Raw genomic sequence first — 24,492 nt, forward strand, 5'->3', positions numbered from 1 at the left:
ATTGCTAATCAATAACCTTAATTCAAAGATTATACGTACTACTTCATGTGTATTTAAGTACCCTTTTAATTCACTTAAAGATTATGTATAAGTTAATTTAAACTATCATTTGTCTATCAGTAGGCGCGAGCAAGCTGTCATGCTTGCTCTCTGACCTCCCGCTGTGTGTGATACTCTCCAAAACAAAGGAATGTTTTTATTCACGTTTCTCCTTATCTTTCAGCTAAATCTTTTAATCTTTTAACTTTTAACGTTTAACGTCCGCACTGTGTTTATTTTTATTGTCTGCATTTTAATTTTGCTTTTATTTTCTTTCATTTCACTTTGTTGCATGAAAAACGCCGCACAAACATATCCTTGCCTTGCCCGTCTCCGACTGGTTATCCAACTTGGTCATAACAAACACACAAGGCCATGCTCTAAGCGCCATGCCTAATCACACTTCTCCTCTTAATTATTTTTTATTTTTTATTTTTAACTTTACATATCGGCTCTTATTCTATTTATTAATGTAGGCTGTTTTTTGTAATTATTATTCAACACTATTCACAGCAAACGGTTGTAAAGTTATAGTTATCCGCATTATACTCTCAAAATCTGTAGCTAACTGAAAGCTGTTGAGATTTGGTTTGCCTCCTTCATCTCAGTGGCCTAGTGGTTAGAGTGTCCGCCCTGAGATCGGCAGGTCGCAAGCTCAAAACCCCGGTCGAGTCATACCAAAGACCACAAAAAACTTGGGAGCCAAATCACCAAACATGATTCCCGGGCGCATGGTATGGTGTACTGCAATGTCTAAATAAAACTATAAATTACTCCAAACTAAAATGTCAGACTGCACTTTAAAGTTACTTTTATTAAATTAATTTCCAAACTAACCACCACCACAGCAGACATCTTCCTCAATCCTATCCCAATACTCCCATAAATTAGAAAGGTGTTTCACAACAGTGGTTAAGTAGTTATTTTAAGTAATAGATCTCAATATGTAGTAATTAATAAGACTACATTTGCCCTAGTGTGTGAATGTTGTCTGTCTATCTATCTGTGTTGGCCCTTTGATGAGGTGGCGACCTGTCCAGGGTGCAAAGTCAAATTGTGAAACAAAAATTAAAGTTAAATCAAGTGGAAATTGACAGAGTATATGAACTACATTCTTGAGAATAGTAATTGATCATTAATATGTTGGAAGCCACATATTGAACATATTAAAGAAAAATATCCAAATCCATTGCTATTCGGTATAAAGTTAAACACATGCTGAATAAGAAATGTCTGCACATGTTATATTATTCATTTATTTTTCCATATGTAATATTGTTTTGAAGTTTGGGGAAATGTTTATAGAAGAAATATAGACCCAATACTTAAACTTAAAAGGCTCATTTCAATATTACACAAAGCATTATTATTATGATCATATCAATCCATTTTTTATGAGTCATAATGTGTTAAATGTTCAGATAATTTAATTTTAAAACAATGGCAATTATGTTTCCAAGTAAAGAACAACAGCCTTCCAGTTTGTATTCTTAGCTTGTTTACATTATGAGGAGAAAACTATCATTTATGGGGGGGTATTGATTTTTGAAATAGGTCAAGTAAAATAAAATAAAAACACAAATGTATTTCAGTTTTAGGAGTTAAATGATGTACCATCCTCAGTGATGAGCTGAACACATGTAGTTTTTTGTTATGGTTTAAGAGACCCTTGAAAAGTAAAGTTTTTTAACATTATGCAATATAGTAACAATTACTTTCATCTTTTAACGTTGATGTTCCAGGTAATTTAATGTTCAGTAATTGTATATCATAGGCCAATATAAGCTTTGGCTTCCGCCTATTCTTTTTTTTTTTTTTTCGGTCATTCTTTTTTCTTTTCTTTTCTGTGTGTAAATGTGTATGATTGTTAATATGTCTAATTTACTGTTAAACTGCTCACACAAATTGGTTGATGGTTGATTACATGACCAAAATAAACTTATTTCATCTATTCATTCATTATCTATCGCACTCATAGTTTTATTCCATTTTGCATGTAATTATTCCTATTGATTTCTTCCCCTTTCACTCAAACAACTAAACAAACAACTAAACAAACTTGCAGCTAACCACAATCAACAGCATACTATTTACGAATCCAAAATAATCAGTCTTATAAAATAATTTTAGCTTTAGATATGATTTAGGGCAGTGGTTTTCAACCTTTTTTTTTCCCAGTAAATTAAAGAAATAAAATACAGCATAATGTCATCATTTTCTGATTTATTAAATTGTATAACAGTGCACCATATTGCTCATTTGTTGTGGTCTTACTTGACTTATTTGGACAAACAAAAAAATAACAATAACTAAAACGTTTTAAAAATTAAATAGTGATTAAATTATAATAAAGATTTCTATACATATAATCAATCATCAACCTTCTTTGGATATTGCAATAGAGATCCATCTGGGCTCGTGAACTTAATTCTAAATATTTATTTTGTTGAAGAATTATTCTTCTATAATTATATTTATAAAGGATTTTGAATTGTCGCTATTTTAAAATATTTAAAATCTCAGGTACCCCTTGGCATACCTTCAAGTACCTCCCTTTTTTGTCCGGGCGGAAACACCATACCCTCCTTTGAGAACTACTGGTTTAGCCTATAAAAAATCCTTTGTCTCATACATCATTACACTGTACAACTCCTCTTTGGGGGGCTAGGATGACAGGGAATGCAAAACAATAACAGTGCAATACTTTTTTATATCATGGTCGTTAATGCCTAGTTTCTCTTTTAATAGAATCTATTTTGTTTCCATTTATACCCTTATTAGTTACTGTTTACTTTTTAGTTCTTCTTCCAAAGGGAACTCTCCTGAAGGAATCAATAACGTTTTATCTGTCTATCTATCTATCTATTACTAACCCGAGCACAATTCATGACGTCATGCTCATCTTGCAGACAGTTATTTCCATTTAGTTTTATTCTCTATTTGTAATTCTACATGCACCAATGTCACATAAAAATTTGCTTTCTTTGTTATTTATTTACATTATTATTTCTGGTTTACTTGCTGTCTGTTTACTTAAGTTCTCATATTTTGGTCTGTCTTCCTTCTGATTAGAATTTGTTTAACGCTTCTCTACGTTTTGTTTTGACAATGGCGCTGAGTGGCTCTTATCTGTACTTCTTCAGACTCTATGTTTCACAGATGCCCTTAGATGTATTAGAATATAAATTTAACTTTTATTTTATTGTGTGTTTATTCCTAAAAAAATTAAAATGTCAATGTATAATCAATTTATCTTTCTCAAATTTAAATTCAATATTATTAATTTATTTGTTGTATAACTATTAATTCAAAGTTACAATGTGTCCTAATCTATGATGTTCGTGCGTGTGTGTTTGTCTCAACTTCCACACAGAAACTGGATGGATCAGATAAGCAACAAGGCTGTACCAAAAAAAAGTATACTAGACATATAAATGAATGATGAATTAAACAATGTTTCAATGTCCCACAATCCGTATTTATTGATTGATATTTAAACGTGTAATTTTCCATATATCTATTATTTTACTGGACTTAGCAAGCACCTACTACTAGCACACTCTACAGACCGAGAATAACTGTTCAACCACACTTAGTAATGCCAAGCTAGATGCTAACTTAGCCTTACTATGCCTCAGTAAGCAAACTTTTGCTAACACAATGCTAACCTAGCTCAATGCTATCCTAGCTCAATGCTAACCTAGCTCAATGCTATGCTAACACAATGCTAACCTAGCTCAATGCTATGCTAACACAATGCTAACCTAGCTCAATGCTATCAGTGTCACTCCTCTTCGAACCAATGCCTCACGCAGCTGTCACTCACACAGCCTCGTCACACGCACACACTCTTATCTCAAAATGTCTCCCAGCTGAGACTATATGCGTCACACAGTCACTCACACACAGAGAATTTACCAGCACAGTTAAAAGTAAATGCAATAGACAACTACTTTTCTCATCCAGAAGCACAGCTGTATCATATCAGAACCTTAATAATAAGAACAACATTTATCATTCACTCTTAGATGGACAAATAGTCAAGTTTAAGGAGGGTATTCTGGGCTTCCCTGCTTAGGCTGCTGCCCCCGCGATCCAACCTCCAAGAGCGGAATAAGATAATTAAATGGATAGATCATACACTCATATGTTTTCTGTACATAAACTTTGTCTACTTTCTCACACGCACACACATTTTAGACAATTTCCAAACTTTTACAGATAGCGGGGCTGTGAGAAAAAGCGTGAAGGGGGGAGGTTGCGAGAGGGGGGGAGGAAAAGGAAGGGGGGGAATTAAACCAGATAAGAAACCAGGTGCTACACAAAAGTTATTAAAATATGCAGATATATATATATAAATTAAAAAAACACACACATTTTTATCCCACAAACCACGCCCCCCTGGTCCGGACCAATATAAACAACTAATGCACGCGTGCTTTTGTGGAATCGGCCGTCTCATATCACAAACACAGGTCCCATCATTACTCATACAACGGCGATTAACCCGTTCCAGCGGAGCAGCTCCTGCTTTTACTCCCTGACCAATACACGGCAACAGCATAAAAGCACCATAGAGTCACTGATAATCACCCAATGCTCTACAGTCATCATGTTTTGGTCAGTTCCATACAGTTTCACCAAAGCTTCACCAAAGCTCCACCAAAGCTCTACCATATGCAGCCCGATCAATATCCATCTATACTGCAGCCAATTAAACAGAACGTCGTGACAAATACAGCTCAGTTGATCTCCTTTACCGGAGTCACCAAACGGTCACCCAAAATGAGGCTTTTCCAACGCTGCAGTTTCCACATAGAGAGATATGTCGCACATTCATAGACTTCATAAATTTGTATGGGCCAAATGTGCCACCAGTTAGCAAAACCCTGCCTTAAATTTAGCTGTATCCAACTCTGGCTAATTCTGATGCACTTGCAGAAAGAAGCATCCTCTGCCAGCAACGACAGAGGATGAAGAGGTTAAGAGAAATTTTTCGTCTCACATAGTCTATGCTTCTACTCTCCAAACCACCAAAATTCTATCAACAATCCCCTGATGTTAAAAACAAGAAATCACAAGTTTTCAACAAACACACAGACAAATGATCACATATAAAACAACTCAATCCAACCATAATTTACCCCAGTCCAGGTTGTTTTTGGAGAACCTGACTAAACCTATCTTTTATCAAAATAGATTCAGCAATTAGTCTTATCGATCTGGCTCTCTCCAGGCAGAAAATGTTTACACTTTAAGCAAAACGCTTACCTTGTTATGCGCGCGTGTAGCACACTGTCTGCCTGACAGAGAGAGCGAGAGCGGCTGTCGACCTGTAGCTTCTAAACCATCCTGTTCGTGACGCCAATTTGTGTAGTGCATTGTCCGAAGCTTAAGCAGGCAACAAAAGTAGTTTAGTACAACAAATTTATTTACCCATTATCAGAAGTGCAGGTTGAATTGAGTTGGCCGTGCAGACAAACCACAAGTTACTCCGGAGCAAACAAGACACACACAAGCCAAAATCACCCCCGAGTTCCGGTCTTCTGCCATTCATTTATATGTCTGTTGTGCGTCATCGTTCCTTATCAAATGCGTCAATGTCTTGTTTTGCTTTTCCTAACTGTTCCATAACAACTCGAATTCTGTAGACAGGTTGGCACGACTCAATATTCACTTTTGTCCCACAACTGGTCCATTCAATGGCACAAAATACAAGAGTATTGAAAATGAGCGGACATTCTTAAAAGACAAGAAATATAGGTCAAAAGGTCAGAAATTCTACTACAGTAACACTCTTAATGTGAGACTCAAACGAGAGAGTTGGGTTGAAGATAATGCCCAGATTCTTTACCGAGTCGCCTTGTGTAATTGTTTGGTTGTCAAATGTTAAGGTGGTATTATTAAATAGATGTCGGTGTCTAGCAGGACCGATAATCAGCATTTCCGTTTTCTTAGCATTGAGTTGCAAAAAGTTAGCGGACATCCATTGTTTCATTTCATTAAGACACGCCTCCAGCTGACTACAATCCGGCGTGTTGGTCAGCTTTAGGGGCATGTAGAGTTGGGTGTCATCAGCATAACAGTGAAAGCTAACACCGTATTTGCGTATGATGTCACCCAGCGGCAGCATGTAAATACTAAAGAGTGCAGGGCCAAGAACCGAACCCTGGGGAACTCCGCACGTTACCTTGACATAGTCCGAGGTCACATTGTTATGGGAGACGCACTGCATCCTGTCAGTAAGATAAGAGTTAAACCAAGACAAGGCTAAGTCTGACATACCAATACGTGTTTTGATACGCTCTATTAAAATATTAGGATCGACGGTATCGAAAGCGGCGCTAAGATCAAGAAGCAGCAACATAGATGACGCATCAGAATCCATCGTTAGCAATAGATCATTAGTCATTTTTGCGAGGGCTGTCTCTGTAGAGTGATTTGCCCTGAAACCGGATTGAAAAGGTTCACAGAGATTGTTAGTCACTAAGTGTTCATTTAGCTGCTGTGCAACAATTTTTTCGAGAATTTTTTAAATAAACAGAAGGTGGGAGACCGGTCGGTAGTTTACCATGAGGTCAGGATCGAGGTTAGGTCTTTTGAGCAGAGGATGAATAACCGCTTTTTTGAATGCTAGGGGAACAGTGCCGGAGGAAAGTGATAAGTTTATAATATTTAACACTGATGGACCTAATAATACAAACAGTTCCTTGATAATTTTCCCAGGAAGTGGGTCAAGTAAACATGTTGTTTGTTTTATCCCACTTACACGCTGTAATAATTCCTCTAATGCAGGAGTCACCAACGCGGTGCCCGCGGGCACCAGGTCGCCCGTAAGGACCAGATGAGTCGCCCGCTGGCCTGTTCTAAAAATAGCTCAAATAGCAGCACTTACCAGTGAGCTGCCTCTATTTTTTTAATTGTATTTATTTACTAGTGTGACAGTCCTAACTGTCGTGCAGGTTCTCAGGACCATCCAGGGAAGACATTGTCGTGAGACGGTTTAGACTTCTTTATTATTTCAATCAAAGAGTCTTTTGCGTGCTTTTCAGCAGCTGCCTTTTTTCTCACGTGAGCACACGAATGGTTTCCTCCCGTCCGCCGTCTGCTTTTCAGCAGCACGTCGCCGTCGTCGTTTGCGTGGCAGCAGAGGATGGTTTCCTCCTGTCCGCCGTCTTTCTCCGTCTCCTTTCTTGATGTTCACGTCTCTCGCCCTTTTATACGGTCCGAGAGGATGATTGCACTGTCCACAGCTGCGCGCTTCACGCACCTTGTGCTGATGGCGGCGTCGCTCCCAGCGCACCCCGCCTTGCCGCTCGCTCGTCCACGCCTCCTCGCCGCCATCTTGGAACGGGCGCCGTCGGTCCGCCGGCCCTGCCTCCCCACAACTAGCAAGCTGGTCTCGCTTTGCTCGACATTTTTAATTCTAAGAGAGACAAAACTCAAATAGAATTTGAAAATCCAAGAAAATATTTTAAAGACTTGGTCTTCACCTGTTTAAATAAATTCATTTATTTTTTTACTTTGCTTCTTATAACTTTCAGAAAGACAGTTTTAGAGAAAAAATACAACCTTAAAAATGATTTTAGGATTTTTAAACACATATACCTTTTTACCTTTTAAATTCCTTCCTCTTCTTTCCTGACGATTTAAATCAATGTTCAAGTAAATTTATTTTTGAAAGAATAATAAATAAATTGTAATTTAATTCTTCATTTTAGCTTCTGTTTTTTCGACGAAGAATATTTGTGAAATATTTATTCAAACTTATTGTGATTAAAATTTTAAAAAAATATTCTGGCAAATCTAGAAAATCTGTAGAATCAAATTAAAATCTTATTTCAAAGTCTTTTGAATTTCTTTTAAAATTTTTGTTCTGGAAAATCTAGAAGAAATAATGATTTGTCTTTGTTAGAAATATAGCTTGGTCCAATTTGTTATATATTGTAACAAAGTGCAGATTGGATTTTAACCTATTTAAAACATGTCATCAAAATTCTAAAATTAATCTTAATCAGGAAAAATTACTAATGATGTTCCATAAATTATTTTTTTGTAATTTTTATTTTATTTTACATTAGTTATTATTTGTACAAACATGGTGCAAAGTAATTCATGATTTGTTTAAAAAATGTTAGTGGCTCGCTAGTTAAAATGGGATATTGTGATTTCACAAGACTGTCTTAGAAGTGATCATTTGAAAATGTTCAATTTGAAAAATGTGCACTTAGAGAAAATATAAAAATAAAGTGTTGCATATTGATATTTATTTGTTTCTATATATATTTAATGTGAGAAATCATTAAGATGATCAGTGTTTCCACAATGATAAATATCATTAATTATTAATAATAACATAGAGTTAAAGGGAAATTGAGCAAATTTGCTATTTCTGGCAATTTATTTAAGTGTGTATCAAACTGGTAGCCCTTCGCATTAATCAGTACCCAAGAAGTAGCTCTTGGTTTCAAAAAGGTTGGTGACCCCTGCTCTAATGTTATTTCATCAAAAATAGAGAGACTATTTTTGAGGGCGGTATCCGTCGTGTATACAGTCGTATTTGTGTTAATAGAACCCAGTTGTAGCTGGGATGCGTTGTCTTTAATCTCCTTTCTAATGACTTCAATTTTCTTATTAAAGAAATTCATAAAGTCATCTGCCGAATGGCAGATGACTTTATGAAGTACAAAAGGTACTCAAAGCGCTTTGACACTATTTCCACATTCACCCGTTCACACATACATTCACAAACTGATGGCGGGAGCTGCCATGTAAGACCCTAACCACGACCCATCAGGAGCAAGGGTGAAGTGTCTTGCTCAAGGACACAACGGACGTGACGAGGTTGGTAGAAGGTGGGGATTGAACCAGGAACCCCTAGGTTGCGCCACGCCGTCCCCATTTGATGGTTGAATGTCGGATGGGATTTTCCTCTGCCTCCAAAGATGTAAAAGACATGTATTAATACAAATTCCTCCAAAGATGAGGAATGTGTTTGTGACATGCATCGCCACCATGTGACCTTTTATAGACAGGTGTGTGCCTCAGCCAATTAAACAGGTGGACTCCCATTAAGCTGTAGAACATCTCAAGGATGATCTGTGGAGACAGGATGCACCTGAGCTTAATGTTGTGCTTCAAGTCAAATCCATTCCTTTTTATTACAATTATGAATCAATTCAAAATCTTTAGAAATGTTTTTTAAAAAACAAATGTTTAGGGCATTTTTAATTTACTACGCATGTATATCGTGTGTCGCCTGTTTTAAAAATGTTTTATTATAATTTAAAGTAGCAGTAGAGTGGATAAACAGGTGACTTTATATCCTTAATTGTGTTTCATTGTATCCATTAAACCATATCCAATTGTACAATCCGCAAAGTATGTGAAAATAGCGTCTAAACATCACAAAATGCCACAAATTCAGTCGGCCATTTTGAGTATTCCGTTCCAACTATCTTCGGCAAAATCCGTAGATTCTACGCTTTTGCAATCTGACCAAATTATTAGATCAGTCATAGGGGCGGCGTGGTGAAGTTGGTAGAGTGGCCGTGCCAGCAATCGGAGGGTTGCTGGTTACTGGGGTTCAATCCACACCTTCTACCATCCTAGTCACGTTCGTTGTGTCCTTGGGCAAGACACTTCACCCTTGCTCCTGATGGCTGCTGGTTAGCGCCTTGCATGGCAGCTCCCGCCATCAGTGTGTGAATGTGTGTGTGAATGGGTGAATGTGGAAATACTGTCAAAGCGCTTTGAGTACCTTGAAGGTAGAAATGCGCTATACAAGTATAACCCATTTATCATTTATACTGAAAATACACATGCTGTCGTTATGGGGTGTTGTTCTTGTTCTTGGGCAGGACACTTCACCCTTGCCCCCGGTGCCGCTCACACTGGTAAATGAATGATAGATGGCGGTCGGAGGGGCCGTAGGCGCAAACTGGCAGCCTCGCTTCCGTCAGTCTCCCCCAGGGCAGCTGTGGCTACAAATGTAGCTTACCACCACCAGGTGTGAATGAATGATGGGTTCCCACTTCTCTGTGAGCGCTTTGAGTTTCTAATAATAGAAAAGCACGATATAAAATCAAATCCATTATTATTATTGTGTGCTGAACTTTGAGGAGGAAAACAAATGTATTCCATTTTTGAACAAGGCTATTGCGTAACAAATTATGGGAAAATAATCAATCCAGATGCAATCAGATTAAGTTTAAACATGATGGTGGTGTAATAGTGATCATGATTTGATACCGCGGCTGTGAAGAGAATGATTTGTGCAAGCGTCTTTAGGATGTGGGAGAAGTTCAAGACCAAGCCTCAGGTCCGCAGGACATCTCGGGAGGCTGGGGGTAAATACGCAAAAAAACATCCAAAAACCACCAACAATACTCAGGCTATGTCTACACTAAGCCAGATAACCCCTTAAACGAATAATTATTTAACCTAAGCCTCGTTTCAGCCACACTAAACTATCGTTTAAGGTCCCCCTCCTCTGACAATTTTTTACACGGGTAAGTACGCTGTGTATTTCTTGAATCTCCGGCTCTTAGCTTTGTATGGACTCATTGATCGTTTACAAACTGAGTTCGGAGAGGAAGTGACGCCAGAAAGAACGCGCCACAGCCAGCTTCATAATAAAGCGGTTTCGTAGCTCGAAGCTAACCACTGGAAATATGAAGGCGAGTCATCCAGACATGCCCGTGTTTCTCCTTCCGTCAGTACAGACGCTTGTGGAAATCACACAAAAACCTTAAGAGAAAGCGATTGCAGCTATTTCAGATACAACACTTCTCAGACGGCAAGAGAACTTTCGAATGTCGAGGTCAGCTGTGATTCTACTTTGCGAAAAACTTTGTCCATTTGTCGAAAGAGGGTCAACGAGAATGCAAGCTCCCGTGGATGTGATAAAAAAGGTAGCGTGTGATTTGTATTACCTGTTCATCGAGGGAAAACTACGGAAATCAGCGAATGCATTTGGACTGGCAAAGCAGACTGCATTAGTCTGCTATACGTCACGCATTCAACGTCTAGGTCCAGAGTATATAAAGTCACCAAAAACTAATGGACAATGAAGGTGAAGGCAAAAGAGTGAGGAGTGTCTTCATCAGATATCTAGATCCCTAGTTTGATTGATGTAAAATGTTCTTTACCACATTGTTTACGTGTCTTATAAAAATTTGATTAATTTATGATGGCTCAGGTGTGATTCACTACAATAGGGGCTCACAGCACACTGGATTCCAGTTAATTGAAATACCACAACACTGGATATTGTTCAGATAAGTTAAATTTAAGAACTTATGAACACTGGAGTTGACTACGACGTGTGCATTTTCCACGCATGCGTATTAGGTCGCGTTGCGCCGGAGGACGGAGGGGTCTTAAACGATGGCATTGTTGTGTGTGAACACGGATAAGGTTAGGTGGGATTTACCCTGGATAACCTTATCTGGCTTAGTGTAAACGGGGCCTCAGTTTACATGCCATGACCTGCATAATACCAAGTATAAGCCATATTATCATAAGGGCTAATGCAGAGAAACTACTTTTGTAAAGCAAATAGAACTAGATGTTTCAATCCCTTTGGTAAGTATGAACAATCTTGACGGCAGCAGTCGGTGTGGAGTGGTGAAAGGGAGGGTAAGTATGTCATTGGGGTCTTCGGGTGGGCACCCTGCTTCATCGACGTTTCATTGATTGAAGCCCACGACGTCTCCAGAGGGCTCAACAGTGTACCTAGCATCCCAGGTACACCCCCCTCCATGCCACACCCTCCGTTTCCCACTCCTTGCTGTTAGACTTTGGCCATTTCACCAACAGCTTACGTCCTTGCATGTTTTCCTTTTTGCGGTGCACTGGGTATGGTCTTGGACTGGTGGTTCTGCCTGAAGCTTCCCCCTCATCCTGCGGGGTGCTGATGCTCTGCGGACTGTGGGTTTCTTCCTGCCGCTGAGTTTCATCCGACTGATTTAACCTTATTCTTAACAGAAGCCGGTCAATGCAGGGCCCTGGGTTAGGGGTTTTCAGGCATTTCTTCTGTCCTTGGTGAACTTTAAGACCATGGGTGGATGTTACTTTAGCCCATCCACACACGCACGTCTGAAAAACATGTCCAACTGCTGGTTTCTCAAGAGTGTTACTACTACCTTCATTCATTGTCGTGTCCATTCCAAGGGTCGTTACCGGGAGATCAGCTTTTGAGTCTTCTTGCGCCCCTGCTCTCGCAGACTCTAGGGGTATTCTTCTTCTTGAACTTTCTGTTGCCAGATAAGGTGGCTCTTGTGTATATATGATGCGCAATGCACAAAACATGGTCTGCATATCTTTTTCCTCAGAGGTAAGCTTCTTGTAAAGATGATACACAAGAAAGTCACTATCATATAGCTGAAGACGGACTAAGGACATGGAGTACTGGAACTATGTTATATGGTCTCATAAGACTAAGATAAATTTGGTTCAGGAAGTGTCAAGCATGTGTCGGCCGCAGTACGGTGACAAGGGTGTCTTGCCAACGGTCAAGCATGACAATGGAAGTCTCATGATATGCGGCCGCATGAGTGCTCCTGGCATTGGGGAGCGTTAGTTAATCGAAGGAAATAAGAAAACCCCCAACACATCTCCAAGATGACTACGGCCTTGTTAAAAGAAACTGAGGATAACGACATTGGCCTCGCCAAGGATGTTTCAAAACCTACACCCTATCGAGCATCTGTGTGGATTCCTCAGACGGAAGGTGGAGGAGCGTAACTAAAAGGAGAAGGGTAGTATTCCAGAGGCAACATGAAAATCTCCAATTAACTCCATGCCTAATATAAAAAAGGCAGTGTGGACAAACAATGCTGGCCACAAAAATACTGACACTTTGGGCCCAATTAGGACATTTTCACTTTGAGGTCACATTTATTGCCAGCTGTTTCAGAATTACTAGCTGTGTTTTGTTATTTTCAGAAGACAAGAAATGTACAGTTATACAAGCTGTCCACTGACTACTTACATTTTATCAAAGTGTAATTTATTCAGTGTTACCCCATGATGGGTTAGGGCACTTTTAAAATGGGACTATAATTTTCAGGGGAACTCTTCTACCAGAAGTGGTCCCAAAGGGATTGGGCTTCTCTACTTTATCAATCAATCAATCAAAGTCTACTTATATAGCCCTAAATCCCGAGTGTCTCATAGGGATGCACAAGCCACAACGACATCCTCGGCTCAGATCCCACATCAGGGCAAGAAAAAATGCAACCCAATGGGATACAATGAGAATTTCATGATTTCTTGCCGGGACATATGGTACAATACAATCATCAAGATAGGATGGAGCTAGACGTGTAGTATTTTATATGTAAGTAGTAAAACCTTAAAGTCACATTTTTTAAGTGCACAGGAAGCCACTGCAGGTGAGCCAGTATAGGCGTAATATGATCAAACTTTCTTGTTCTTGTCAAAAGTCTAGCAGCCGCGTTTTGTACCAACTGTAATCTTTTAATGCTAGACATAGGGAGGCCCGAAAATAATACGTTACAGTAATCGAGACGAGACGTAACGAACGCATCAATAATGATCTCAGCGTCGCTAGTGGACAAAATGGAACAAATTTTAGGGATATTACGGAGATGAAAGAAGGCCGTTTTAGTAACACTCTTAATGTGTGACTCAAACGAGAGAATTCGGTCGAAGATAATACCCAGATTCTTTACCGAGTCGCCTTGTGTAATTGTTTGGTTGTCAAACGTTAAGGTGGTATTATTAAATAGATGTTGGTGTTTAGCAGGACCGATAATCAGCATTTATGTTTTCTTAGCGTTGAGTTGCAAAAAGTTAGCAGACATCCATTGTTTAATTTCATTAAGACACGCCTCCAGCTGACTACAATCCGGCGTGTTGGTCAGCTTTAGGGGCATGTAGAGTTGAGTGTCATCAGCATAACAGTGAAAGCTAACACCGTATTTGCGTATGATGTCACCCAGCGGCAGCATGTAAATGCTGAAGAGTGCAAGGCCAAGAATCGAACCCTGTGGAACTACGCACGTTACCTTAACATACTCCGAGGTCACATTGTTATGGGAGACTCACTGCATCCTGTCAGTAAGATAGGAGTTGAACCAATACAAGGCTAAGTCTGACATACCAATACATGTTTTGATACGCTCTAATAAAATATTATGATCGACGGTATCGAAAGCGGCGCTAAGATCAAGAAGCAGCAACATAGATGACGCATCAGCATCCATCTTTAACAATAGATCATTAGTCAGTTAGCTTAGCAGCTAGCTAGCTGAGAGAGGGGCGGTGAGACAGAGATCGGGTGTTTTGCAAGTTAAATAAAACTACTAAGTATGTTTGGGAAGTAGTAAAGAAAGCTGTAAAACAATTAGAAGCACACAGAAAGAATGATACTTAGCTTTTTCGGAAATACTGTCAAAGCGCTTTGAGTACCTTGAAGGTAGAAAAGCGCTATACAAGTATAACCCATTTATCATTTATAACAGCAACAGTGAGCAGTCAGCGAGCAGTCACTCCACACAGCTGGAAAAAGTCCATGGACTCAGGAAAGAAGTTACTCACCTGAAGGTCCCAAAGTACTCCAAAAAGGACCATCTTACCCCTAAATGTCCCAGGGGACCCCAAATAGTCCCAAGATTCAAAAGTACCCCAGAACTGACTTACCCCTAAAACTTGTGGTGCTCCAAAAAGATGCAAAGTGTACCTAAAGAGGCCAGAAACCTTTTGGGCGCATTTCAGACCCCATTTATCATTAGGGACATTTAGGTTCTTTTGGGACCTTCCTCAACCCCAATAGAACCTAATTGGGTTAAATAATTACCTCATAGATACTTCAAAAAACAGACTAGGGTTTAGGTTGGGGAACTGCCTATTGGGAAAACATATGAAGTTTACCTCCATGGCACATTGTACATGGCAAACATGTGGTGAGCCCAGTTGCTACGCTTGTGAAGGTTCCTTTCACGCAGGGCCTGCATGTTGTGCCACTGATATTGGTGCAATCATCCCGAACGTGGCTTCCTGTTGGAAAGGAAAACAAAAGTATTCGTTGCACAGAGGTCCACTATAATGACATCATTTTCACTAACAGGAAATGGAACATTTGGTCAAAACATTTGGTCAATAAAAACTAGTATTTCCTCAAATAGTAGCCAGGGGCCTTAAATAACTCAATTAACTATGATTTGTAATAAAATAACTAACATGGAACCCACCAAAGTCGTCCCTTCCTATGTTGACAACCTGTCAATGTGGACCACCTCAAGTCCTGGTCCTCTGCGTTTCTCTTATTCTCTCTGTCATAATGTTTTTGTCTGTCTCTTACGGAGTCGGTAGAGGGTGACCTGTGTCTACCGGAGTCCCCGGGACAGTCATGGTCATGGTTGGGAGAAGACCTGATACCATGGCGATGAGGTGGCTACTATCTGCCTGGGCTGTAAATTCTGGAATGTCTCTCGTAGCTGGAGGTGTGGTCATGGCCTGAAATAAAGGTGATGGAAGTGTCATGGGTTTTGGCGATCACAATGTTCTGGCAAACGTTTAGCGTAGCTGTAGTCAATCAGCAATCTGCTGTGTCGATGATAGGTGCGTGTAGAGTAGTGAGAATCTCAAACAGGAGACCCCCCGGTGAAGTGCGGCAATTTCTCTCTCTCTGGAGTAGTCAGAATCATTAATGATGTCTGGAAAATCAGATTGAGCGGCATAGCGTGTACTGGCATTGATCTTATGTTTCTGATGTACGACGTGCAAGTTCTGTCAGTTTAATTGCATCCATAAATTTATCAGCTCCATCTGTGTTGCTCTTTACATGTTTGGTGGACACCATGGAACCACTGGCTCTTCTTTAGGTAGGGAAGGTGTTGCACATATTGCAGTTCTTGGTCTTATAGCCTCTTGTTTACTTTCCCATTTACCTCCAACTGCTGAGGTGTCTTCCAATGTTTGTCAATGAGTTGCACCATTGTCAAAGTAATCATCCTCAACATATGTGTTGTGGCTGCTGCTCCAACATAGTCAAATTGTCCGAATAAAAAAGTCCAAGTGAAAACTCAGGGGTAAAGTCACAAAAATACAGATTCACTGCACAGGTCTCTCGGCAAGCTCCACCGACCAATGGTTCTGCAATGGTTCATTAGCCTAGCACGAAGACGAAGAAAAACAAAACCGCCACACCTCTGTTCAGCGTTCTTCTCACATGCTTGGTTGCAACTGTGGTCAGAACCATATTGTTTCAAGCACTTTACATCCCTTGGCATTTAGCCATTCCTTAAATCTAATGGAAAAATTGGGACACCATTTGCCCTACGTGACTGAAAAAAAAAAAAAGATCAAAGGGCTGAGACACGAGATAAGGAGGACAATTAGGATTAAGCCTGGATTTAGACCAGGTCTATTCAACTGGCGACACTGGGCCAAACCTGGCATGGGAATTACATCATATGGGCCCTTAGAGTTCAGTTCAAAACTTGTGAGACAAACATTTTTGCAGAAAAATCCTAAAATCACAAGAGCCCTCCTGTTGTACAGGTAACTTGGACCAGTGTAAACTAGGGTTGTATGGTATACCGGTACTAATAAAGTACCGAAGTACTAATGAATTAAAAACTGTACTATATTGCTTCCGAAAAATAGCGGACATGACAGCGAGAACCACTGGATTCACTACTGTATGTTCCGGACCATAGGGCGCACCGAATTGTAAGGCGCACTGCCGATGAGCGCGTCTATCAGGTCTATTTTCATACAAAAGGCGCACCGGATTATAGGGCGCATTAAAGGGGTAAAAAAAAATGTTTCTTCTAAATTGAAAACACTTCCTTGTGGTCTACATAACATATAATGGTGGTTCTTTGGTCAAAATGTTGCATAGATTATGTTTTACAGATATTTTTCAAGCTGCTTTCTGACAGTCGCTTCAGGATGCGTTGTTTTGTGGGCGGTCTTCTTTACGTGGCTCACCTTCGACAGCGTCTTCTCCCCGTCATCTTTGTTGTAGCGGTGTAGCGTGCAAGGACTGGGGTGGAAGAAGTGTCAAAAGATGGAGCCAACTGTTTTAATGACATTCAGACTTTACTTCAATCAATAACGGAGCAGTATCTTCTCATCCATGGCTCACTAGTGCAATAACAATGCCGGAAATGTGTCCCGTGAAAAACCGTCCAACTGGAACGCTCTAATAACTAAAGTTCCCTTGGGTGAATAATGTAAACTCACTACACCTGTATGTTTTAGCGCTTTCATGACTAGTTTACTGACCGATATAAGTAAGAACTTTACACTAATTTATATTAGAAATGGCAACAGCGGAGGTTGAATGTCCCATAACAAGAAGATAGAGAAAAAGAAGCTTATCGACTACGGTGTCGGCACGGACTACAAAGGTGGAAGCGTGCACATTTTCAGGACTTATGCAGATCAACAGGTACCAGAAGGTAAGAAAAGTTTCTTTTGCATAACATTGCGAAACAACACCAGATAATATGCCTTACCTTATACACACACCATAATAATACTCGTATGTTGAAGCACAGTACAATCCATTAAGCGGTGCGGCTTCATAGCTTACCAAAGTCGTACTAAAACATTTTGATAGATTTTTGAGCGCCGTGTGTAATGTTCTATATCATGGGTGTCAAACTCTAGCCCGCGGGCCAAAATTGGCCCACCGTGTAATTTCACTGGCCCGCCAATCATATACAGTGGCGGTGCCGCTAATTCTCATATTCATATTCCCGGGAGACACACAAATTTCAATGCCCCTCCCGAAAATTGTCACATCCGCTTTTCATCCAGTCCAACGAGTGCTGGCCCATTCACATAATATGTGCGGCTTCTGCACGCACACACAAGTGAATGCAGTGCATACTTGATCAACAGCGATACAGGTTACACTGAGGGTGACTGTATAAACAACTTTAACATTGTTAGAAATAGACGCCACACTGTGATCCCACACCAAACAAGACTGACAAACACATTTCGAGAGAACATCCGCACCGTAACACAACATAAACACAACAGAACAAATACCCAGAATCCCATGCAGCCCTAACTCTTCCGGGCTAGAATATACACCCCCGCTACCACCAAACCCCGCCCCACACACACACATCAACACCCCCCCCCCCCTCCGTGCGTCGGTTGAGGTGGGCGGGGTTGGGCGGCGGGGTTTGGTGGTAGCTGGTGTGTATATTCTAGCCCGGAAGAGTTAAGGCTGCAAGGTGTTCTGGGTATTTGTTCTGTTGTGTTTATGTTGTGTTACGGTGCGGATGTTCTCCCGAAATGTGTTTGTCATTCTTGTTTGGTGTGGATTGACAGTGTGGCGTATATTTCTAACAGTGTTAAACTTGTTTATATGTCCACCCTCAGTGTAACCTGTATCGCCGTTGATCAAGTATGCGTTGCATTCACGTGTGGTGCGTACAGAAGCCGGACATATCGTGTGACTGGGCCGGCACGTTGTTGGAACGGATGAAAAGCAGACGTGACGACAGCTCGTAGAGGACGTTAAAGGCAGTGCCTTTAAAGCACTCCCCCAAGACTGTGGTCCGGGTGGACTATGAGATATAATGACTGATGAACACCTTCGTTCGATAATGAAGGTTGCCTCAGCTCAAAGCCTGAGCCCTGACATTAATGAACTAGCATCCAATAAAAGATGCCAGGAATGTGGCATAGGGCACATCAGATTACATCAGTGTGTTGCAAACTAAGCAGTTTAAAGTCCTAAATGGTTGGTTTATTCATTGTTATTTTATTTTCAAATTTATTAGCCTGTGGAAATAGTTAATGTTGATATTTTTCATTCATTCATTATTTATTTATTTCAGGCTACGACATAAAAAAGTACAAAGTTGACAACACATAATATAAATCAATATAGTGCAAAAGGTAATGTATAGTATGTAATGCATGATTGTCCAGTTTTGCCTGAAAGGGAGTGGGAAGAAGATAATTTATTTAATCCCACCCCCAGTTCTCCATTCAATGATTATTCACGTGAGTTTCACTGTTACTTTGTTCAAGGATTATAATACAGATGTTGTATCATAGTGGCATTACCACAGGTAACAATAATTATTACAATGTAACAATAATTTGTATCAACAATGTAGGAATAATGAATATACCAACATTGGTAATAGACAAAATGCCAACAATGGTAATAGACAACATAGCAATAATGGTAAGGAAACATTGAGCACATCCCTCATCTCTATAATTGAATCAGACCCCATGTTTGTATAATAGTTTAAATCGATTAATAGTTTGGCATTGCTTGTGTTGTTTACCTCAGAAGGCTGCAAATAGAAAAGAGGCATTCAATTTTTATTTAAATTGTATTTGATATGCCATTGATATTTTTTTATTATTATTATTATTATTTGAGGCTCGATTTTGCATGTCACTATAAAGTTATACAAGCCTTGCTTGTTCAATATTCAATGCAAAACTTGTTTGGGTCCCTATTAAAAGGTTAATTTGTTGAACCTTGGCCCGCGGCTTTGTTCAGTTTTAAATTTTGGCCCACTCTGTATTTGAGTTTGACACCCCTGTTCTATATTTTCAATGGAAAATATAACATTTTGGTGTTGTTTACATGAGTCATATAAAAGTTCAAGTTAAAGGCCTACTGAAATTGTTTTATTTAAACGGGGATAGCAGATCCATTCTATGTGTCATACTTGATCATTTCGCAATATTGCCTTATTTTTGCTGAAAGGATTTAGTAGAGAACATCGACGATAAAGTTCGCAACTTTTGATCGCTGATAAAAAAAAGCCTTGCCTGTACCGGAAGTAGCGTGACATCACAGGCTGAAGGGCTCCTCACATTTCCCCATTGTTTACAATGCAGCGAGAGCGATTCGGACAGAGAAAGCGACGATTACCCCATTAATTTGAGCCAGGATGAAAGATTCGTGGATGAGGAACGTGAGAGTGAAGGACTAGAGTGCAGTGCAGGACGTATCTTTTTTTGCTCTGACCTTAACTTAGGTACAAGCGTTCATTGGATTCCACACTTTCTCCTTTTTCTATTGTGGATCACGGATTTGTATTTTAAACCACCTCGGATACTATATCCTCTTGAAAATGAGAGTCGAGAACGCAAAATGGACATTCACAGTGACTTTTATCTCCACGACAATACATCGGCGAAGCACTTTAGCTACGGAGCTAACGTGATAGCATCGTGCTTAAATGCAGATAGAAACAAAATAAATAAACCCCTGACTGGAAGGATAGACAGAAAATCAACAATACTATTAAACCATGGACCTGTAAATACACGGTTAATGCTTTCCAGCTTGGCGAAGATTAACAATGCTGTTGCTAACAACGCCATTGAAGCTAACTTAGCAACGGGACCTCACAGAGCTATGATAAAAACATTAGCGCTCCACCTACACCAGCCAGCTCTCATCTGCTCATCAACAGCCGTGCTCACCTGCGTTCCAGCGATCGACGGAAGGACGAAGGACTTCACCCGATCATCCGTGTGGTCGGCGGCTAGCGTCTGCTATCCAAGTCAAAGTCCTCCTAGTTGTGTTGCTACACCCAGCCGCTAATACACCGATCCCACCTACAACTTTCTTCTTTGCAGTCTTCATTGTTCATTAAACAAATTGCAAAAGATTCACCAACACAGATGTCCAGAATACTGTGGAATTTTGAGATAAAAACAGCTTTTTTGTATTGGATTCAATGGTGTCCGAATACTTCCGTTTAACTACTGACGTCACGCGCATACGTCATCATACATAGACGTTTTCAACCGGAAGTTTAGCGGGAAATTTAAAATTGCACTTTATAAGTTAACCCGGCCGTATTGGCATGTGTTGCAATGTTAAGATTTCATCATTGATATATAAACTATCAGACTGCGTGGTCGGTAGTAGTGGGTTTCAGTAGGCCTTTAAAGTACCAATGATTGTCACACACACACTAGGTGTGGTGAAATGTGTCCTCTGCATTTGACCCATCCCCTTGTTCACCCCCTGGGAGGTGAGGGGAGCTGTGGGAAGCAGCGGGTGGCCGCGCTCGGGAATCATTTTTGGTGATTAAACCCCCAATTACAATCCTTGATGCCAAGCAGGGAGGTAATGGGTCCCATTTTTATAGTCTTTGGGAACGCACAACCTACCGATCTCAGGGCGGACACTCTAACCACTAGGCCACTGAGTAGGTGCATATTGCAGTCTACACGTATCTCTTATGTGTGACTGCCATCATATTGCAGTCTACACGTATCTCTTATGTGTGACTGCCGTCATATTGCAGTCTGCACGTATCTCTTATGTGTGACTGGTCACACTTATCATTTCACCATGTACCAAATAAAATAGCTTCGAGGTCATTAAGCACAACCAAAATGTTTCCGTACATTAGGCGCAGCTGTCGAGTTTTGAGAAAATGAAAGGATTTTCAGTGCGCCTTATAGTCTGAAAAATATGGTAATCCTTGCCTTCATGGCAACAAACTACGTTTCTTACAAGTATCATCCCTGCCGGACGAGGAATAGCTAAACATGCTTCACTACACACCATAGTCCTGCTGACCTACCTCTGGAAGGACCATGGGCGTCTTTTTCTGATGTCAAATTCCAAAGTCTTGCACACAACCAAAGTTGGTTTAACCATGAGTCTTTACCAGAGGTGGGACCAAGTCATTGCTTTGCAAGTCACAAGTAAGTCTCAAGTCTTTGCCCTCAAGTCTCGAGTCAAGTCCCGAGTCAAGACAGGCAAGTCCCGAGTCAAGTCCAAAGTCAAGACTGGAAAGTCTCAAGTCAAGTCACAAGTCATGCATTTTGAGTTTCGAGTCCTTTCAAGTCCTTTTAACCACAGACTAATATTTTTACACAGATTGTGTATGCTTTTAAAACGTTGTATTTATTAATTAAAACAAGTGCATTTGAAATAGCAGGAAAAAAAATAGTACTGACATAATAGCACTATTAAAGGCCTACTGAAATTATTGTTTTTTATTTAAACGGGAATAGCAGATCCATTCTATGTGTCATACTTGATCATTTCGCGATATTGCAATATTTTTGCTGAAAGGATTTAGTAGAGAAAATCGACGATAAAGTTCGCAACTTTTACTCGCTGATAAAAAAAAAGCCTTGCCTGTACCGGAAGTAGCGTGATGTCACAGGAGCTAGTATTCCTCACAATTCCCCATTGTTTACAATGGAGCGAGAGAGATTTGGACCGAGAAAGTGATGATTACCCCATTAATTTGAGCGAGGATGAAAGATTCGTAGATGAGGAACGTTACAGTGAAGGACTTGAGAGACAGTGATGGACGTATCTTTTTTCGCTCTGACCGTAACTTAGGTACAAGCTGGCTCATTGGATTCCACACTCTCCTTTTTTTATTGTGGATCACGGATTTGTATTTTAAACCACCTCGGATACTATATCCTCTTGAAAATGAGAGCCGAGAACGCGAAATGGACATTCAGTGCCTTTTATCTCCACGACAATACATCGGCGAAATGCTTTAGCTACGAGCTAACGTGATAGCATCGTGCTTTAACTGCATATAGAAACAAAAAAATAAACCCCTGACTGGAAGGATAGATAGAAAATCAACAATACTATTAAACCGTGGACATGTAAATACACGGTTAATGCTTTCCAGGCTGGCGAAGGTTAACAATGCTGTGCTAACGACACCATTGAAGCTAACTTAGCAACGGGACCTCACAGAGCTATGCTAAAAACATTAGCTCTCCACCTACGCCAGCCAGCCCTCATCTACTCATCAACACCCGTGCTCACCTGCGTTCCAGCGATCGGCAGAAGGACGAAGGACTTCACCCGATGCGTTTGGCGGCCCGGAGACGTAGGAAGTCAAGGTGAGGTCGGCGGCTAGCGCGGCTAGCGCGGCTAGCGCGGCTAGCGCGGCTAGCGCGGCTAGCGCGGCTAGCGCGGCTAGCGCGGCTAGCGCTCCAACAAAGTCCTCCTGGTTGTGTTGCTGTAGTCCGCTGCTAATACACCGATCCCACCTACAACTGTCTTCTTTGCAGCCTTCATTGTTCATTAAACAAATTGCAAAAGATGTCCAGAATACTGTGGAATTATGAAATGAAAACAGCTTTTTGTATAGGATTCTACGGGTACCATAACTTCCGTTACTCTGACTTCGTCACGCGCATACGTCATCATACCGCGACGTTTCAGCCGGATATTTCCCGGGAAGTTTTAAATGTCACTTTATAAGTTAACCCGGCCGTATTGGCATGTGTTGCAATGTTAAGATTTCATCATTGATATATAAACTATCAGACTGCGTGGTCGGTAGTAGTGGGTTTCAGTAGGCCTTTAACCAGTCATTTTAATAGTGTAAACAATTTTAAACATTTAACTCATTCCTTTACAGAATAAACACATTTGCAAAAACAAGTGCAACTGTACTTATTTGTACAAAAGTGTTAACATTGTATGTCCATGGCATATTGCATTGTAACTAGTTCCACAGCAGTTTCTATTCTGTTCTTACCTTATCTCATTGATCTCATCTCATACTGTATGTGTGTTGATGTGTGCGTACACATGAAAAACATAAATACATGAACATAACAATGAACAGAGTTGTACTTTTTAGATGTCAGGGCCCTATGCAATATGTACACATATTCTTAATATAGTACACATTTTAACTGACCTTTATTTGACTATGTTTGTCTTTTTGTAGGTGGCTAAAATATGCGGTGCTGCTGACCGCCGTCTAACGTTACGTTATTGTGTGTGATACATTGACTAACGTAACGTTATGTGTTAGGTACCTCATGCAACCCTGCTTAAAAAAAATCACTTGACAAAAAGTATGAATAAGGTAGCGAACTGCAGTGGACGCAACAGATTGCCGTGTTTGCAATGACGTTATAACCACAGACATCTTATAAGTAGACGCAGCATTGGTTGCTGTGACGCGAGCAATTTGCATCTTGAAGTGGTGATGAGGAGCCGGCGAGTAGCCTAAACTGACAGTTGACAGGTAGAAAACAAAGATGCCGGGCTGGTGTTCAGCGTTTTCCTGCTCAAATGAGCGGACTGTTGAAAATAGGAATCGGGGGATTACTTTTCACAAGTAAGATTTAACATTAATGTACTATTGGTTGTATTTTATGAAAATAACATTACCACAGAGTTGAGAAGGAGCAAAGATCTTCAATATTTGTATGTGAAAATCACAAAGAAATCTTCTGGGGGAGGATGCCGCCCCTAAAGGGGTTTGGTTTACAAACTTTCAGCCCCACCTAAAACAAAATTCACCAGCCGCCACTGATTATGATGCATTCTCATTTTAGGCAAAATATAAGACAATACTTTCCTAACAGTATAATTGTAACCAGGAATAAGTCTTCAAGTAACAATATTCAAATACTAACATTGTTGGGTAAGACAGCATTTGGTTTTATTCTGAATCCAGTGAAACAGATTGG

At 40.3% G+C, this 24,492-nt stretch overlaps 1 protein-coding gene across 6 annotated transcripts in view; it reads right to left on the reverse strand.

Moving 5' to 3' along the window:
- The window catches only part of LOC133654135 (tumor necrosis factor receptor superfamily member 14-like), an 82,855-nt gene that overhangs the window by 35,384 nt on the left and 22,979 nt on the right, over nucleotides 1-24,492 (reverse strand). For all 6 annotated transcript variants that reach the window (XM_062054189.1, XM_062054186.1, XM_062054192.1 and 3 more), the window contains one exon: nucleotides 14,938-15,063. In XM_062054189.1, the coding sequence (XP_061910173.1) occupies nucleotides 14,938-15,063 (126 nt within the window). The remainder of the gene's footprint in view (nucleotides 1-14,937; nucleotides 15,064-24,492) is intronic.

The sequence above is a fragment of the Entelurus aequoreus genome, linkage group LG07 (assembly GCF_033978785.1).
Source record: "Entelurus aequoreus isolate RoL-2023_Sb linkage group LG07, RoL_Eaeq_v1.1, whole genome shotgun sequence".
Classification (NCBI taxonomy): domain Eukaryota; kingdom Metazoa; phylum Chordata; class Actinopteri; order Syngnathiformes; family Syngnathidae; genus Entelurus; species Entelurus aequoreus.